The sequence below is a fragment of the Nannobrachium achirus genome, assembly GCF_963921795.1.
Source record: "Nannobrachium achirus genome assembly, chromosome: 1".
NCBI classification, from domain to species: Eukaryota; Metazoa; Chordata; class Actinopteri; order Myctophiformes; family Myctophidae; genus Nannobrachium; species Nannobrachium achirus.
Window position 1 is genome coordinate 40084111 of NC_137810.1, and position 20891 is coordinate 40105001.

Consider the following 20891-nt stretch of genomic DNA (forward strand, 5'->3'; position numbering starts at 1 on the left):
TTTCCACACAAATAATTGCGATTAATGATTTAATTCTTTTTGGCATTGAAGACTGGAACATATGAATACAAACTTCATCGCTTCATCACAAACGGCACAGGGCAGATAGACATATTTAAGAATGTTATACTTAAAAAAATTTAAAACCACCCCTCACACTTGACTGTTGAGCTGCAGCAAACCGTATAATTGGCCAATGGATACATTATTTTACTTGGCTATTGTTCACGATTGCTTCTAATAACAAAAGAGAGGATCAGAAGCAGCAGCCGCAGCAGCAGCAGTTTTAAAGTTAGGAGGCTGAGGTGAGGAAACAGGAGGGCAGGTGGGCAACCCTTAGTGTTGCCCACACTAAATGTTGTTTTGTTTTTATAATTTAAGTGACATTTTAATTCTCCCCCCATTGTAAGGGGTCCCGGCCCCCCTGTTGAAGACCCCTGCTCTTAATGTTTGTTGCGTGCTTTACCTGCTGCTCGGCCCTCCATCTCCACTGCCCCTGTCCCACTGCTGTCCATGGCCTCTGCAGGGTAGGAGGAGCTCTCACCCTGGTAGGCTATGGACCTGAGGGGGAAGTCTCCGTCTTTACTCTTGGAGCCTTTCACCCAGCCCGGCCCCTTCTTGGACTTGTTGTCACCCTTCACTCCCAGCAATGAATGAACCTCTGTCAAGTAAATGATACACATGCTCATTGATCTGCTATTTCTGCTTTTCTTTTCATATTTTAAAATCTATTAAAAAAAATTCAAGACGTAAATGATTATGGCGATTATACAAACATAATTGCAGTTATTTCAAATAGTTGTGATTAGATAATTTGTACATCACACTTAAGTGGAACATGGTTAAGCCATGTTCTGCAACGTCGCTCTAGTAATGAACACACTTTCCATCCGCTGGAACTCCAAATGACACCCCTGTATAAAAACATCCTTGCTTCACTGCTCACTGTGCTCACACACAACTTCAAGGCCCTCAACATCACCAGGCTCCCTGCTGCCTCTCTGAAGCGTTGTGGAACCCACAGCAGTTCCAGGCAAACCCTGATGTGAATGACCAGAAGTCGCTGTCATTGACAGTTCTCGTTTTTGAAACTGTGCCTAAACCTAACCATGATTAGCCAGGCTTACTCATCTGCGAAATGAAAAGCCTGGTCACGATATGAGGCAGAGAATGGTTAGAAAGGTGGGACTTCCGCCACGCAAATTTTCCCGGAAGTTTTTTCACAGTGCGAGTTAAGCTACAATCTATTTTTGTTTGTTTCGCTGGGGGAGGTAAACAGACCTGCACCGCAAGACGTAACTTCCCTTAAACACAGCACTTTCGGCACAACTTCCGGAACAACACACAGCGCAGTCTTGCCCAGCGTGGCCTAACCCTAACCTTAATACTAACTTCAGTAAAACTATGCCTGCCAGGGAGCCAATCAAGACACAGGTGATGGTGAGGCATGTCTATCCGGGATCCATAATCACGCCTCTCTGACCTCCTTCACCTTCACCATCACGTCCCCCTCCCGCTCCCTCAGGTCTGGACGTCTGGTGGTCCCCATAACTCCCTGGTGGTCCCCGAAGACAATTAAGCACCCAACCTGGGGTGACAGCCAGGGCCTTCTCAGGTTGCTGGCCTGCCCCCTCCCTCTGGAACCCCCTCCCAGCCCAACTTATTAAAAATATTAAAAAACAAAGCTGCCCCCGGGCTGTCTCTGTCTGAGCTAGCTCTCTCCTTGTTTTAAAGCCCCCTCAAAGCCCACAACCACATCAGACAGACCTGCATGCATTGATTGCAATGCATCTCCCACTTAAACTCAAGGGTGCCATGCAACAAGGTGACAGTGAAAACGTGGAATGGAATTTCATTCATCTGGGGCTGGGCATCCTCTCAATAAACAAGCGGAACGGATTCGATAGTGGAGCACTGCACACACACTGTGGATGAGACGTAACACGGTGCCATGGCATTGGTAATTCGGACTAATGAACCTTCTGACTTATGGGCAGTCCCTAAACACACGGTAAAGTGCGTGGGGTTTACGACGTTAAACGCTTTTCCCCCCCTTTTTTTAAATGGCTCCGTCGCCCATGCCAAGGTTTAAACAGTTTTTTTCTACCAACCTGCTCTGTGTAAATCGATTTGATCCTCGTAGTCTGTTATGACTCTTTCAACCACCACAAATATCTCTTCAGCGGCTGCAGAGAGCCGCTCGTTGACAAAGGACTTCAGTGATTGTAGTAAAGCCATGATTAGCAGAGTGAATGGGGTTCAGAAGTGGAACTAACACGAAGGTAAAGTTATCTCGCCTCTCGCCGTCCGTCGGCTCCTCTCTCTCAACACAACAATGTAATGAATTAACTTCCGGGTCAACGACTGTGTCGCCATGCCGTGTTGCCAGATGTTCGAGAGAAATAAGCAGCCAAGGCAATGAAAAAAGACAAATGACATGAGATCTTTAAACCTATGTAGTTCCTTTCGGAGTACCAAAACGTGGCAACCATTTGCATATTTAGAGACCGTCTGATCAGCTGACCATCAGACTATGGACTGGGCGCTGTCCACGGTGCTGAAATGTAGTCGCTAATCCTCAATCCCTCACAGATAAACCATAGCTTTTTCAAAACTAAAACTAAACACAACTAGTAAACATAATGAAAAAAGAAAGGGGGTATTGAAACTAAACTGAAATTTAAAACTATTTAAAAAAAAAACCTAATGAATGCGAAAACTATAAACTAAAAAAATATTTGGCGTTTTCACCCCAATATGGGTGGCAGACCTCATCAGAACCGCATGATCAGAACTCATCACCGCAGAATCAGATGACACCACCGCCATCTAGTGGTGATGTCAAAAACAGAACAGCCGTCTCTTTGGTGTGCAAGCTCTTTTTTTCCCCTTTTTTTTTTACTATCTTGACCCGGATGTTCAGTTATTACATTGTTGTTGAGCCACGGACACAGACCTAGGCTGTGGCTAAGGGTAGCTTTGAATTTGTCCCATTTTTTAACCACGTTCACTCTCCTAATCATGGCTTTACTACAATCACTGAAGTCCTTTGTCAACGAGCGGCTCTCTGCAGCCGCTGAAGAGATATTTGTGGTGGTTGAAAGGATCATAACAGACTACGAGGACCAGTGTGACGACCTGACTGTAAAGCAACACGTCAGACTACAAGAAGCAGGTTGGAACGCATGTATTTATTTACCTTTTTTTTACGCGCACACACACTGTTTTGTAGGCATTACACTCGGTTCCATAGATAAACATTGTGAAAGTAGCCCAACTGCAAGCTCACAATGGTTCGCACTGCACACAACGAATATAATGAAGGCATTGCAACGGCCTGATTTTAGGCATGGGATTGTGAGTATTGCATGACACATTTTAATTGAGTCCCACATAGTAGGCCTCACATAACCTAATTTAACTAACTGATATTTAAACTGAATATAATGTTTGTAATGTTTTTGTTTCTGTCCATCTCTCATCCCATGCTCTCCTCACCTAACTCTATTGGCAGTGGCTCTTGATAATATTAGACGAACTTGGTGTTGAAAGTATGAAGTGCAAGTTAACACAAGTCACATTGTGTGAATTATCTGGGCCTCTAGTCTAAAAGATGAAAAACTATAGAAGAAGAAAACATTTAATATATCTCTTATTTTATCCTTTGTCTAGAGCTCCTGCACCTCCCTGTGTATAAAGAGGAGGTATACCCTGAAGAGCAGGAGAGGAATCCTAGTCTGGTCCAGGAGGAACCACAACCTCCACAACATGAGGAGAGGAGCCCCAGTCTGGTCCAGGAGGAACCAGAGCCTCCACAGATTAAAGAGGAACAGGAGGAACTACTTCAAAGACCAGAGGAGGCTGCTATGTCAATGCAGACATTACTAGCAGTGAAACATGAAGATGATGAAAACAGAGAGACAGAGCCACTTGCCGGCACCTCAACTGAACACATGAAAACACAACCCGATGCAGAGGAATTCGGAAAATCCCAGCAAACTACTGATGGCCAGATCCTCTTCCAACGCTGTTTTGAATCTGACACTGAAGACAGTGATGAATGGGAGGTTAACAGGGAAGGTCAGTCAGGTTTCAACACCCTGAAATCAAACGAGTCACAAAATGTTGAAGGGCAGAGGTTGTTTTTCAGCAACAAGCCGTCCCAGGACCTGAAAACAAGACAAACTCCATCCTCGAGGACTCACGCAGGGAATATAAGCTTTAGTACAGTTTGTGGTAAAGGATTTGGTTACATGGCTGATCAGAAAATACAGGACATCAGGACATATAAAGGGAGGAAGCCCTGTACTTGTGCCATTTGTGGCAAAGTCTTTGGTCAAAATGGTGATCTGAAACGACACATGAGGATTCATACAGGGGAAAAACCATTTACTTGTCCAGTTTGTAAAAACAGCTTCAATCGAGATGTGACTTTGAAGCGGCACATGAGGATTCATACGGCGGAAAAACCATTTATGTGTACAGTATGTGAACAGAAATTCAGTCTAAATCACCATCTGAAGAGGCACATGATGACTCATACAGGTGAAAGGCCCTTTACTTGTACATTTTGTGTCAAGGGATTTGGTCAAATGGGTGATCTGACAAGACACATGAGGATTCATACAGGGGACAAACCCTTTACTTGTGCAGTTTGTGGACAGAGCTTCGATCGAAATGTTACTCTGCAGAATCACATGAGGACTCATACAGGTGCTTTCTGATTATTTTCTGATTATTTTCTTGCAATGTGCTAATTTGCTTTGTTTGCAGTCATTTTATTGTGCTCAGTCATGGACTACCAAAAGTGTGCATACACCTTGTCCAATTAGTAGATTCTGCCATTTCTGCCACTATATGTTATCATTTCCTTTAAATAGAACGGGTATCATTATTTAATGCTTTAACTATTGAAAAATAGCAGATATACAAGCTCACAGCGAGTGCCGCGCTGCGAGCTTGTATATCTGCTATATATATTTTTCGTGAAAATTAGAATTTGGACCCGATTCTATAAGTGTCTTTTAAATCCTTCTAAGATTTTTTGAAAGACCTTTGTTTCTATGTCAGCAATCTGGCTAGCCATCGTCAAAGAAAAGGTCCCTTTCACTTGAATGGAGCTCAGTTAGTCTGTTCTTGAGAGACTACTATGTCAGTGGTTCTCATACTTTTTCATGTGAAGGACCCCCAAAATGATATGTATTTGGCCACGGAGCCCCATCTCAAAATATTTAGTTCCAGGGACCTCCCAGAAGCAAAATTTGAGTTACAAATGTTTGCTTTGAAAATACATATATTCAAAGATTTGCATTTTGCACACATTTTCACGACTTTTTCAAAAATAGCAGATCTACAAGCTCGCAGCGCGGCACTCGGTGCCGCGCTGTGAGCTTGTATGTCTGCTATTTTTCACTGGTTAAAGCATTCAATAATTCTAGGCCTAAATGGGTTAAAGATTACACTGTGGGCCTTCCACACATAGTGTTAATAATGATAATACTACATTACATTTCTTTTCATTTTCATGTCTGCAGAGTTGGAGGTCCCTGAACAGAACCTCTTCACCTCGCCACCGGATGCCTCCTCTCGGGTTGTAGGGTTGCCGCAGTTTCCGATGTCACACGGTGCACGGGCATACACTGATTATGTTACATGCCCACCGATAACACAGTTTTGATTGTCTTTATTTCCTTTTTTTAATTATGAATGAAATCCATTTAGTTCATTAAAGTGTGGCAACACCGTCCCTTTAAAATGCTAAATGTGTTCAGTTATTACTCGGGTGACGAAACTGAAAATGTCAGCTCCGCTACAGAGCCTCTGTCTGTATACATCCATGTTCTGAACATGAGAACTGAACTTCAGTACATTTATTCAGTCAATATCTATACTTTGAGTTTTGTTTTCAATGTAGGCTTATGTATGTCCACAAATTGTGCTTGTGACTCCTGGGACCCAAGTGTACAAAATACTTTATAAATTAACCACTTAAGCCCTATCTCAATTTTTTTTTTTTACTATACCGTAGCCAGCAATCAACAAGCTCACAATGCGGCCGATGTGACACGCAAGTTGTCGGAAATGTATTTATTTAAAGACAGATGAGTATGAATGAATGTCTTTATTGCAGACGGCATGGAGTAGGCCTAGACAGCACAGAGGTGTAAAGAAAAGGGTTGTCGGCACACACAGTGAAATGAGGCTATCCTATCCAACGTTACAGGTAAACACCTGTGTTGCCATGCTTTTCATTAATTGGTGGGGAAATGTCCACACCGCGGCAACCCTACCAGACTGGTCCCGAGGAGGAGGGGGGGAGGGGGGGAGCAAGAAGCAGCGACAGTCTTCCATCGATGGAGACCCTGATAAGAACAGGACGCAAACCATCACCATTGAACTGGAGGGTGACTAAAGTGATGGTAAGAGAGACCCAAAATATGAAAAACCGCTCACAGTCATCATATCGCAGAGATTCTAATTTATCGTGAAATTGTCATACGCTAGGATGCCTTTGTTGAGCTGCAAATTCAGTGCCACTTAAACCCTCTATACTGGATAAAACAGACCTGTAGAGAGCACATTTGGCACGCTCCTATTTCACTTTCACAAATCAATTTGCCAAAAAATAGCAAATCTACAAGCTCACTATTTTTGGTGAAATGTAAATACTGCAGTAAACTGCGTTGGGCTGCTTTTCCCACTCTACCCTAAATCTCTTTGCCAGAAAACAGGCTTTCACAAAGTGTTGTGTTGTGACGCAACATGATGCACTTGTAGATTGGCAATTTGTGGCTGATGTCCCCCATATATTATGGATGTTGGGGTTCAAGTGGTTACAATTTTGGACTATCCCAGCTTGGGAAACAAATCCCTAAACGTGTGTCGAGGCTTTAATTCCATCTGTTTTATTTGTCTCTTACAGTGGAGTCAACTGGCCAGTGAAGAGGAGAAGCTCTCCATGACGCAGGGAAGTCAGGCGGACTGCTGGAGAACTCTCCTTTCCCAGGTGTTTCGCCCAGGTGGATGTGGTTTTGATGTTAGGTTTGGGCATAGTTTCTGTGAGGTTAAGGTTAGGCGAGGTTAGGGTTATAGGTATAATGGCATAATGTTTGTGAGGTATAAGGTTAGGGTTGGTTTCGTTTCAATTCAATTCAATTCAATTCAATTCAATTCAATTCAATTGTATTAAAGTGTCAAATAATAACAAGTTATCTCAAGACTTTACATAAAGAGCAGAGATCCGAGCAGAGAGTTTCAACTATAATTCAGATGTGGGAATATAATTCTTTGTATTAGACCTTTGCTTTCATTCAAATCATTTGGTGCTTGTCTTCATTAAATAATTATCTTGCTTCCTCCTGGTCTTTAAAGGTATAAGAGATTTGTTTTTGTTAACATTGGTGTTAAATAACTATATTCTGATAGGATTCATTGCTATATAATGTTTGTTCAGTAACAGCTGCATGGAGTCTCCCTGTCTCTCCAGCTTTTAGAAGACAAAAAATGCACACTCACACAAAGTAAAAGGGAGAGACAGCTGGAGATCCCGGATACTAAACAAACACACCATAGCAATGATTACTATCAGAATATAGAGCTTTAACCATTTAAAAAAAAAAGTAAACAACAATAAATCACATTTAACCACTGCACTGAAAACATGCAGCTGAAAACATGCCTTATTGTGATGTGTTGTGACCTTGTAACTCTGCTATCTTTGCCAAATGTTATAATAGGGACGCAAGGGTTCATGTTGTTAAATTGACGATGGGCCCCTGGTAGACGAGGGCCCCTGGACAGGCCTCATTGGTCCAGTCCATAATCCATCCATGCTTATAAAGACTGCGGGTAAAACCCTGGCAGCTGTGCAGCCAGTGCCCTCTAGTTGCTTTATGGTCAAACACCAGACTCGAGACACCTCAGGCAGGCAACTTAATTGATCAACCATAACTGACTCTTTTATATATTTATATTTAAATGCATGTATATGTATTTATTTCCTGATTTAAGGGCCATTCACACTGAGCACTATGTTTTTATCATGTCTGTTTAAATAAACACTCTACTACACTCATCTCCTTGATGTACTCAACCTGGTGTGTCTATTGTTCTATTGTTTTACTGTTTAAATAATCACTTTTTACAACCATCTCCTTGATGTACTCTCTCTCCTTGGTGGCCTTTTGGTCATGTCATTAGATGCAACTCTGTCTCATTTTCACATGCTTAGTACCGATAATATTCACATGATGCTAATCTGTCAGGGATGCCAACCCTCCTGGATCCAGCCAGCAGGAGTCTCGTGGATTTTGACCACATCTCCTGCTGGACTGAATTGTATTTAACCTAGATTTCCCGTGGATTTGGTGTCAAACTCCCAAAATTCACCAGAACACTGGAAATTACATCTATGTCAAAAGGTTCTGGGGGAGGGCCAGACCCCCCACTTGAGGGGTGGGGGCAGTTCATGCAATTATACAGAGATATTCATTTCAAGGAGTAGTTCACCCCCAAAATGACTTTTTTTCTATTGATTACTCACGCCATGGAGACTTGGGTTCAATCATATTTTGTGTTTTTTGTCGCATTCCTAAGACAATTTTTTTTTTTTTATAAATACATTATATAGTATTATAATGTATTATAGCACTGGATCCAGTGCTACCATCCAGTGCTATGCATTTGGGTCCCTATCCAGGGCCATGCATTTGGGTCCCTTCGGAATCATAGTGACATTTTTGTCTTGGCAATGCGACAAATACAAAAAAGAATGATTGAACTCATGTCTATGCCATCTATGGCATGAGTAATCAATAGAAAAAAAGTCATTTTGGGGGTGAACTACTCCTTTAAGTAGCCTAATGACTGGTTATTATTAAAGATGGGTCACTTTCTGTACCGCCTACTGTTTGCTTTTTAATGGCTGAAATTGTACCACTATAAAGCAAGCCTGATAAAATCAAACACGCAAAATTCAACAGAAGAGAAGACAGGAAATTAAATACTCTGTTATTTTCAGGGGGAGGACCCCAGACTAGGGGTGTAACGATACATTTTAATAGCGATTCGATACATATCACGATACATGGTTGACGATACGATACATGGACGATATTGGTTCATTCATGGCGATACGATACGATTCGATTCAATGATTTAAAATCGATATAGTAACTATTTAGCAAAGACATTAAATCTGTGTGAAAGGTGTGGATAGTGCAGGTTTTTAAGGGAAACATGTATTATTATGGATATAAAGAAGTAAACACAGTGATTATCTGCCAAATACATGGACATATATTGACAAACCTGCACCTTGACATGAACCCAAAGATTACACACATTTATTGATAGACCAGTGTAGCTATATTGAAAGGAAAAGTAATTAAACCCCTCCTTTTAATTGTTTCTTCTTAAAAATGCTTAATACAATCAATGCCCAAGTAGGTAGTATCGATACAATCGATTCTTTGCACTGCCGATTCCATACGATACAAAATAAAACGATACGATTCGATTTTAGCTGTTTTCATTTCGGTATACTTCGATTTTTTAAGTTAAAAACGATATTTCGATACAGTTACTATATCGTTACACCCCTACCCCAGACCCCCGCTTGGGGAGTTCCACAGATCAACACCCAAAAACCCCCACCCACCCACCCACGCACGCACACGCACACGCACACACACACACACACACACACACACACACACACACACACACACACACACACACACACACACACACACACACACTGACAGTCCAATGTTGACAGCCCTGCTCATGGTGACAGTTATACGATGGCTTCCTCCACCAGAAAGAAACACTGACTGCATCGACCATTTTCATCGTATGTGCAATACACGGAAGTCAGTGGGTTTTCAGTTTAGTTTTCGCTTTTGTTTTCACGGTGGACGCATACGTCGTGATGAAAATGTCTGATAAACAAGGAAAAACGTGGCAATTAATGGAGTATGTACGGCTGTCGATAAATGAACAGCTGACGTCGGTGGGAGAGGAGATACTGTGTGTTCTGGAAAAACAGCGTGGTGATGTTTGTTGTGTGAAGCTTGTCAGGGTGGTTGTGTTGGAGCGCCTCACTGCGGCCGCAGAGTTCATGTGCAACCTCTTCCAGAGAGAGATAGAGACACTAGAAATTCTGCTGGAGAGACAAAAAAAACTACTGGACGTGATGCTACAGCCACACATCAAACTACACAGAGCAGGTTTGTTAATGATGCATTTCTACCACATGTTTACCATTTATTGCGACCGAAGGTCGCAGTTTACTATGAGAAACGTTACAGCTCGTCCATGTCTGTGACAGTCTGTCTGGACGTGTGTAGGGTCTGTAGACGTGTACACATTTTTATGGTTTATGGGTTTGCCGCTGACTTCATGCTGATGTCACTGTGATGTCATTGGAACCACTAACAGAATGGGTTTGCCGCTCTGACATCACACTCTGCCTTCACTGTGATGTCACACTAACAGAATCCCGTTTATGCCCATATATGGAGTTCCCAGATGTCATCAATATTAATGATGCCCTGTTAGAGAGATCCCTGTGATGCCAGGGGGGACACATCCCTTTTATGCCCATATATGGAGATATGGAGATCCCTGCGATGCCAGGGGAACAAATCCCTTTTATGCCCATATATGGAGATCCCTGATGTCCACACCCCTGATGTCCACATCACTGTAAGGGTATTAGCAAAGCTAAGTCAACAGTGTACTGCAGATAGTTACTCTCCCCATCCCATCTGGAAGAAGGTTCAGTTGTGTTTTATTTTTATTTTTTATGGTCTCTGCCCTCTGCCAGGCCGAAGGCGTCGCTGAGGCATCGTGCATGAGTTCTGGGCAAACCCCGGCCACGGACGCGTCTGATTGGCTGAACCGGAGATAGGTAGAGCTCCTATTTGTTTCGCTTGGACCGCGCGGAGGTGGCGAATGTCGGGGGGATGAAGATTTACTATTATGTACCCCAGTGCATGTAGGTTGAACGGTGCTGAGTCGGCTCGTGCAACCTTCGCAACACGGTAACTCGCTCGCTACTGCTCGCTCCGCGGCGTCTTACATGGCCCAAGGTCGCCTGAGACGGCGCGCCTCCGTCATGGTCAATGGAAACATGCGCTCCGGCCCAGAACTCATACACGATTCCAAATCAAGCGTCGCTGAGACTATGTTTTCGGTCCCATGTGTGCCTGCCTGCCTAGCCCTGAAACATGACGATCGTGCCCCATGTGCCTCAACCCCATCTATCGGTTGTAACGTGCTTAGCTGCACTAAAAGTCCTCAGACAATCAGGTAAAACTAACCATATTACAACCGATGAGGTTGATGCATGGGGTTGATGCGCATGGGGCACACCAGGAAATACAAGGGAAAATAGAAAACGATCAGATTAAAATGCTTTTTATGAAACAATACGGGAGCGCACCTACAGTAATTCTGGTTGAGCGGAGCATATTCTGACACACATGAACGTTTGTTTAGCCTGCCATGGCAAATTGGCTACCCTGCTCCAAACCAGGTGGAGGTGGACACATGACTGTCGTGTCATACGACCGTCATGTTTCAGGGCTACTGCCTGCCTGTCTTTCCGTCTGTCTGTGAGCTGCTAATCTCCGACACCGTTGGCCCAATTGGCGTGAAACCTCACAGACACTCCTTGGAGGCCAGAGCTGATTCTATATTGATTCATTCACATCAACCTGTTATGATGTTACAAACTTGGTGATTTCAGAGTCTGATGTGAGGAGGGTTTTTGGGAACATGAACGCCCGCAAGGCAGCAGGGACGGATGGAATATCATCACAAGTATTAAAGCTGTGCTCCTCTGAATGGCTCCTGTGTTTTGCGGGTCCGCATCAATATGCCGACGGGCCGGTATGCCGACACTAAAACTAACCCTAACCCTAACCCTAAACCTAACCTCAGTATCCGCGACGAGTAACTAACCTGCCGACGCTGCTCTGCATTCAATACAATTATGCCAAGCAAATTGTATATTAAGCTGAGAGTCTTGGGCCTACCCCTCATCCATTTGTGATTGGATCCTGGATTTCCTGCTGGAGGGAACAGGTAGTGAGAATAGGAAGCTTCTCCTCTTCCATAATTATCACAAATGTGGGCCCCTCAGGGCTGTGTTCTTAGTTATTTTCTATACTTACTCTACACGCATGATTTATTTGCAAAGCAGGACACAAACTGCTTTATTAAATTTGCAGATGACACAACGGTAATTGGAGCACTCACTCCCATCAACATAGATGGTGTTGATGTTGAAATAGTGTACAGTTTTAAATACTTGGGGCTTGGGGGTGCACATCTCCAAAGACCACAAATGGTCTCTTAACTGCACCTCTATTGTAAAAAAGGCACAACAGCGTCTTTATTATCTGAGATACCTAAAGAAGGCTGGTGTGTCCACAAAGACACTGATAAACTTCTATAGATCCACTGTCGAGAGCCTTATCGTGTTGTTTGTTGACCAGGGTTCATGTCATTACTCTGATCTCACACTTGTGAGTCACTCTGGATCTAGCCTCGGAAACCCAGACTTTTATTTTGGCGATAGGAAGAAAAATAAACTCTGGATCTGATAAATGTCCAAATTGTAAAACTACCTCTTTTCTCCTTCTGTCTGTGTTTAAAGAGGTTTCCCCTGAACATGAGGAGAGGAGCTCCAGTCTGGTCCAGGATGAACCACAAACTCTACAACACGAGGAGAGGAGCCCCAGGCTGATTCAGGAGGAACCACAACCTCCACAGATTAAAGAGGAACAGGAAGAGGGGGCTGATGTGTCAACATTGACATTATTACACAGGAAAACGAGCTGTGACGCTCTCTCAGGTAAAAAATAAATAACATCACATTATCGGTACTAATCTGGTAGTAGTATTAAAAAGACCAAAAGTCTAAAAGCCCTATTAGCAGCCCATAGAATCCGTTTGGTCAGATGGGTACGGAATGTTTTTTCTTTTTTTTTCTTTTTTTTTTAAATAATTTTTATCCCACGATATTGCAACCCATTTTTCACCCAGTGCCAATTATCTAATGTAATCCTGGGGCTATACACTCCCTCTGCCAACCTGGGGAGAGCAACGGACTGACCTCATGCTTCCTTCTATGCATGAGTAGTCCAAGCCGCTTCTTTTCACCTGACATGGGCACGGAAAGTTGATGTTTCACCGCTTTAGTGCTCCTTCAGCAGCCATTGCTTCAAAATTTCAGCGCTCTTCCTGCTATAGTTGAGTCTTCTTTCACTTTTTCCCTGCCGTTTGATGCCCCCCCAATATTGTTGGTGCCCTGTGCTGCAGCGCCTAAAGCCCTTGCATTACGCCCCCACTGTTCATGTGGTGAGTAATTGATAGAAAAACTTTTTTTATTTATTTTTATTTTTTATTGAAGTGTATTTTTCTCCTTAAATGTATTTATTGTTGAAATAAAATGTGTTACATCGCTAATCTCTGCTGCGAAAAGCAAACATCCCCTGTTTCCTTGAGAGCTTTCCTCCTCTATATTAAATCAGAAACCCACAAAATGTATTTTATCTCTTCCTATTTCCATTTCCATGGACAGTGAGGATTTTGCCTCATCCTTCCGTACAAATAACAGAGCAAAGACCACCACTATGCACCCTGTGCCCACTGTACTGCGTGCATGCTTTGTGTCCGAGCACCACATTTTTGGAGGGATTTTGTGAGGGTCCCACAGCCTTTTGGGTGGCTCTTTGTAGTTATGTTATAACTATTTCACACCAGAAATGTAATGCATTGCCTGTCTTGCACTAATGGAGGCACAATGTTATAATAACTTGGCCCATGTCATTACTGCTATTAGTGCTATAACCCTCCTATCTCCTTTGCCTTCTGAATCGCTACCACAAACAGTTGATTAGCTCAAAGCACAGCAGGTGTGTAGTAACACTTATGATTCTTCAAAGTTTTAAGCACAGTCAAATAGCTTATTTTTTGCATCGTTCAAATTTGAGATGTAAAAGAGTTGCATGAGGGAACAGATTTAGAATGTTACAATGCTCCGAATCACCACACGTTAGTTTGTAGATGATCTTTTTGGCCATTCATGCATCAGCTCAAGTCTGGTTGCACATCACGTCGCTGTGCGGCAGGCACTGCAAGTAGCAAATCTACAAGCTCAACACATGTCACGCCATTACATGTTGTGAACTTGTACATCTGCTACTGTAAAAGCTTGGACTCGACTGTACAAGCTCTTGATGAGACAAATACATCTGTTGCAACTTGATTTAATATACTGAGATGAGTGCAATGCAAGTGCAAAGTTATTGATTTGACCCGGAATAAATTGATACGCCGTTCCAAATACAAGCGAACTTAGGTTACTCACTGTGAATGCGTCCATGGCATGCATCTTCACAAACAACATCTTCGTTGAAATCATCTCTGTAAAACAAAATTAAACACATTCCAGCCAACGGTTGAGCCTAGAAACCTGTGTGACCCATAGAAAGCTACTGTATTACCCTAGGCCGGGAGCCACAGGAAACCCATAGACCCAGGAGAGCATGAGAACACAGCCCAATTCATACTTAGTTGCACAACGGTGTCACACACCTACAAGCACACAACACTCATATATAAAAAAATAAAATAAAATGTTACTCAATCTGGTGGCACTGCCATATTTGAGCTGTGTTTTCACTGTTAAAGTGCCAGAGTTTTTCCAACAAAAAGATTTGTCTATTGGTGTCTTCGCACATGTACTCCCACAGCATGCGTGCATTAGCACATGCATATGGAATGATCTTTCTCTATCTCTTAACCATTTCATCCCTCTGTCGCTTCAAGGCATTCCTATATTCACATCTGGATTCAACTCGTATATGTTTGGGAGCTCTTTTCTCTCTTCTGTTGCTCAACAGCTGATGATGTGGTGGTTGGTGGGGTGGGTGGGAGAGGGTGAGCAAGCTATCTGTGTATGAATGTATCTGTATACTTGAACATATCTATAGTCTGCTGTTCGTGTTTTTATGGGTCCCCCTCAAAAATGAGATACTACATCTCAAGGGGCTCAATAAAAAATCTGAAATAAATTCACATGAAGTTGAATTTTGTGACCCCTGGCCCCCTGGCTTATGGTCGAATGAAAACCTTTTCCACAATGTTATAGTTTACTAAAACATTGTATGGATAAGGTTTTTGTTCAAACATTCAGAGGTTCACTCTCATTTTATTTATTTTTTGTCTAGACTTCCCGTGCCTCACCGTGTGTAAAGAGGAGGTATATCCTGAACAGCAGGAGAGGAATCCTAGTCTGATCCAGGAGGAGCCAGAGCCTCCAAAGATCAAAGAGGAACAGCAAGAGCCACTTCAAAGTCTAGAGGAAGCTGCTGGGTCAACCTTGACATTATTAGCTGTGAAACATGAAGATGATGATGATGATGATGATGATGATTGTGATGAAAACAGAGAGACAGAGCCTCTACCTAGCTCCTCAGCTGAACACATGGAAACACAAGCTGATGTAGAGGACTGTGGAACATCACAACTAACTAGTGATGGCCAGCTCCTCTCCTCACACTGTTCTGAATCTGACACTGAAGACAGTGATGAATGGAAGGAGAGCAGGGAAGATCAATCAACTTTAAGCGCACTGAAATCACACAAGACGGTAGGACAGAGATTGTCTTCCAACAGCAAGCTGTCCCAGGACCTGAAATCATCAAAACAAACTCTACCCATGGGGAGTCACACAGGGAAGAAATCATTTAATTGTAACGAGTGTGGCAAAGGCTTTGGTCAAATGTGTAATCTAAATCGACACATGATTATTCATGCAGGGGTAAAACCCTTTTCTTGTTCAGTTTGTAAAAGAAGCTTCAGTTTTGATAATAATCTGAAGAGACACATGAGGACCCACACGGGGGAAAAACCCTTTACTTGTACAGTTTGTGCCATTAGCTTTGCTTCAATGCAGAATGTGAAACGACACATGAGGACCCACACAGGGGAGAAGCCCTTTCATTGTACAGTTTGTGTCAAAGGCTTTTCTCAAATGGGGGATCTGACACGACACATGAGGAGTCATACAGGGGAAAAGCCCTTTACTTGTACAGTTTGTGGCAATGACTTTCGTCAACTGGGGCATGTAAAACGACACATGAGGAGTCATACAGGGGAGAAGCCATTTACTTGTACACTATGTGGCCATGGCTTTGGTGAAATGCAGGCTCTGACACGACATATCAGGAGTCATAGAGGGGAAAAGCCCTATACTTGTACAGTTTGTGAACAAGGTTTCAGTCGTAATCAACACCTGAGGAATCACATGAGGACCCACACAGGTGAAAACTATTTGTAGTTTGTGCTAAATGCTTTCGTTAAAACACAACTCTTAAGAAACCCTGGGGGGAACCTTGTATGTTCTAAACCATTGCTTTTCATGAAATATAAACCTAGTAAATGCATTTATTTCATGTCTCCAGAACTTAAAAATACCTGATCTCCAAGCTCATAACATGTCACGTCTTAAAGGACAACTCCAGACTAAATAACATCAATCGGCTAATTTTCCTACTTATATTGATTCCAGATAACTGTTTTGGGGTTTGGGGTCTATTAGGCAGAAATGCCCCTGTCGTCCAGTTTCCCCAGCAGAACCCAGCAGCCTTCATAGCATAAAGTGGAGCCTATCGCTTTTACGCTATGTGTTGCGGTCAAAGGTATTTATTTAATTTGATCAATTTGTTATTAGTTGTCATTACACACGCATCCATCGCTGTCCCACATGAGCCGCCACACTCTGCTAAACAGATGTTATGCTGTTTGCCAAGTCCCGGAAAAGATGTGCTGTGATTGTGATACTTGCTTTGGCAATGTCAACGTATGTTTTCTCATTCCAATAAAGCTCCTTTGAATTGAAATCGAATTGAAAAAAAGAAGAAAAAAAAAAGTAAAAGCGATAGGCTTATGGGCTCCACTCTATGCTATGAGGGCTGCTGGTGAAACTGGAGCATTGGTGCATTTCTGCTTAACTCACTGAACGCCATAAACGTCTTATACGTCTTTGGACCTCGGTGCCATAAACGTCTTTTACGTCTTTTTAATTAATCAAAAGTTTTATCATTTTTTCATAATTGTAATTTCAAAAAAATCGCTCTAGAAGTTGGCCATATGCCTCCGTGACCTGAGCGATACGGCCGATTTGACTGTAGCACCAGTGTAACACAGTCCGGCGGAAAATCGGTATAGCCGAAGATTGGTTCCGGCCGTTTAAATGTTATCTAAAACGTTCGTTTATACACTTTCCCGTGCATCCCTGACGAACTATAAGTACTCAAAAAACGCAGAAAATTCTCAGGATTCCAGCGGTGCCATCCATTCTTCTCTACCTATCCTTGATCGCGATCGCCAGGGTTCCGAAGTGTGTAGCATGCTAGCTAAAAGGCCTGGCCAAAATGTAAACAACAGGCCCAAACCAAAAAAAAGATGGACGTCTTCTTCCTTCTTCTGTTAGTTGATCAGATAGTAGGAGACCACCCTCTGGTGGTTTTCAAATGGTATTGCACTCCAGATTGCACACAGGGCCCATCACAGCACACACATATGATGATGATCAAGACATCATACACATGTTCTATTGAAGCCCAAATCTAATGATAGGATATATATATATAAATATACATGTTTTCCTTTGTAAGAGGGGTAGTGTGGCTTTCGATAGAAGCATAGATTTATATATGTAATTTAAGTACAAAATATGATTTTGGCCCCCATAAAAAGGCAAAATTATTCAAAATCTACAAAACTGGCTGGCACCAGTTTTGTAGATTTTGAATAAAGGGTGGCATTCACTGAGTTTTAATAGACCCCATGGACAGTCATTTGGGATCAATATAAGTAGGAAAATAAGCCTAGATGTTATTTAGTGTGGAGTTGTCCTTTAAGGCCCAGAGGAGCTGATTGGCTGTTCAGAGATGCTAGAGAAACATTTACAACAATACATTCCTATGTGATGATGCCCCCTGTGCACAGTGTGTGCATTTCTCCAGTTGACTTTTTTTCTCCCAATTGCAAGACAGCCATGTGCTTCTTTTAACTATGTCTCACTATGTGGGCCAATAGAGCTCATGAACTGACCAGAACCCAAAGAGTTCTTTTATACAAAATTATATGTGTGAAGTTATGATGACATTGCTATTTTTTATAGTAAGGTTCTGGCTAGTTATGTTGTATTCCTGTACCACCAGTTGTTTGTGTTTGCAACAATAAAGCACTTTCAGCTGGACAACCGTTTTGTCATTTCTCAGCAAGGCTTGAGGTGTGAGAGTGTACAAGACTAATCAACCCACTATCGTTGAATTTTATTAGTATGACAGACACAAGTCCATGGACATTCTATTTCGAGTGATTTTAAATTAAATTAAATGAACCCAATGATAATTTAATATTTTAATCGTCATTGTGAAAAAAATAAACACACTATGTGTGTGCTTGTTGATTCAGTTGATTTAAAATGTTCAGTTTAAATGCATCATGTTGATCTTTCGTAAAAGGCCTGCACAACATTGTGATATTCACAGACCTTTTACCTCAGCACAACATTACTGTAATAAATATTATACCACAGCACAACATTACTCAACCTCCTGGTTGAGTAATGGACCAGAGGTGGATTGCTCTGGTCCACTGTCTAATTAATACTACTGACAAATAAATCATGCTGTGCTGCATCTAGTTACTGTTATTTAAAGCCCCTGTAAAGCAGTAATACTATGTACTGTATGTGAGTTTGTCTCAAGTCACTCTTTACGGTGACTTGAATTGGAGAACTTATTCAGAATAATGTGTGTAACCACAAAGCCAAATTTGAATGGTAAAAAAGTATGAAAAAGCAAGTGTCTAAGGAGCACCATTTTATAAGCATGCCGACGAGGTCTTGGCACTGGACAACCATCCTGTGATTTGCATTGAAAACATCTAAGATTAAAACCTCACTATTTACCTTTTATTTAATGAATAAAATGTAATGTTGTCCAATCTGTATGGTAGAGTATGTTAATAAAGCATGATTTATACTCACTGCTCTTCTATTGAGGCATTTAGATCGTATGTCATGTGTCATCTAGACATAGGATCGGATACAACTCTAAATTGACTTGAAGATTCAATGTTTCCCCCAAGCAAGCAGGCCGGTTCTATTAGCTCAGTGGTAAAAATGCCCACACTTGCACAGGAAACCGGGCTCAAATTGGGGGGAAAAGAGAAAGGTTATATGATGCTGCTTAAAAAGTACACATTTATTTGTCTTTGCAATGGGTTTACAAAATATGATATAGTGGACATATGAGTTTGAACCAGAATAGTCTACTCACAACACAATTATTGAGTTTCCACCTGTATTGAATACAATGGGACATATTTTATGACTTTTTGAATTCCATGGGTCATATTTTATGACTCTTTATAGTGACTTGAATTGGAGAACTTATTCAGAAGCATCTTTTCCCTGTAAAGATAGGAATATACAATTAGATATTCTTTATTAGTCTTCAGTTAAATGTTAGTTTAAGATAATCATCTTAATGAACCTTTCATATTGAACATATTTCATTTTATTTTACCTTGGAGTCACAACTCTTAGCTCTCATCTTGTTGACCTGGGATTTAGCGATGTCGGCGTGCTCCTCAGCCTCCTCCAGCTCATGCTGAACCTTTCTGCACTTGGACAGGTGAGCGTTGGCTGCCTCCTCCTAAAAAGTGATAGAGATGCTTCAAAACCTCAAGATTTGAAAAGAGCAATTATGGTCCAAACGAGACATTTTGGGACCACATGAAGTTTTCATTGTAACAAGCACAGTTGTGTCTGTGTTTCTTGTTAGTGTTCGGCAGCCTGAGCCAAAAATTGCAGCTTATAGGAAACAAAATCTATTGGTTTCTGCAGTGCATTTTGGAAATGTACTGTTACCATTATGCCTAAAATACACTGCCTTGTCTGCAGTTGTTTGCGTGTCATACTGCAGAAGCATGGCAAGCTAGAGATTCCATGTGCTGCTCGTGGAAAGCAGCACGATGGACACTAAAGAATGCACTGCTGTTTGTCATATATTGACTTACATACACAACTGATTCATGTTCCTATTTTTCCTTTAGTTATTCCATTAGTTAAACTATGACTACAACACTATGCCCATGGCGACCACAACTAAAGATGTATATTTGTCTTACCGCTTCCTCCGCCTGCCTCTTGTAGCCCTTCACCTTCATCTGCAGTTTGTTCACCAGATCCTGAAGCTTGGACATATTTTTCTTGTCTGTCAGTCAGAGTGAATTCATAACATCAGTTGTTCATCTACCGGTATTCATTTTGTCAGAGGCATAATGGTCATTAAAGTGAATATTATACAGTACCTGGTACGTCAGCTCCTTCACCCTCCGCTCGTACTTGCGCACACCTTTAATAGCGTCTCCTCCGGCTCTCTGTGCATTTTCGACCTCTGTCTCCAGTTCACGCACCTTCACAGTTGAATAATACATTATTATCAAAGAATGTATTTTTATTTCATTGACTAAGCTGTGTTGAAGTAAACCACTGTGTTGAAGTAAACCATGTCTTACCCTAGACTCCAGTTTCTGGAGCTGCTTCTTGTCTCCCTTCATGGCCAGGTTCTCTTCTCAGCCTCATCCAGGCGAGAGCTGGTGTCCTGCTCTTTCTTCAGCTCCTTGGCCATCATGGCAGCCTGGAAAGACATTTTTTGTGAGATCAAATATACTTTGTTGCGTATGTTGTGTGTTTATATTGATCATGTCTAATTGCCCTGGTATACTGGATAAGGGGCAGACCCCTAACTTACATCAGTGATGGCTTTCTTGGCCTTCTCCTCAGGATTCCTTGCTTC

The 20891-nt window shown here is 42.1% G+C and overlaps 1 protein-coding gene across 2 annotated transcripts; it reads left to right on the top strand.

The window, feature by feature from the left end:
* Window positions 1–2979: 2979 nt before the first annotated feature.
* LOC308284473 (uncharacterized protein) lies at window positions 2980–6197 on the top strand. 2 transcript variants are annotated; one of them, XM_080725089.1, is made up of 3 exons: window positions 2980–3175; window positions 3673–4545; window positions 5535–6197. In XM_080725089.1, exons 1-3 carry the CDS (start codon window positions 3022–3024, stop codon window positions 5675–5677), a joined length of 1170 nt encoding a protein of 389 aa, XP_080581215.1. In that variant the 5' UTR covers window positions 2980–3021; the 3' UTR covers window positions 5678–6197. The 2 variants fall into 2 exon arrangements, with proteins under 2 accessions (XP_080581215.1, XP_080581214.1); XM_080725088.1 differs by lacking the exon at window positions 5535–6197 and having other exon boundaries at window positions 3673–4845.
* Window positions 6198–20891: the final 14694 nt, after the last annotated feature.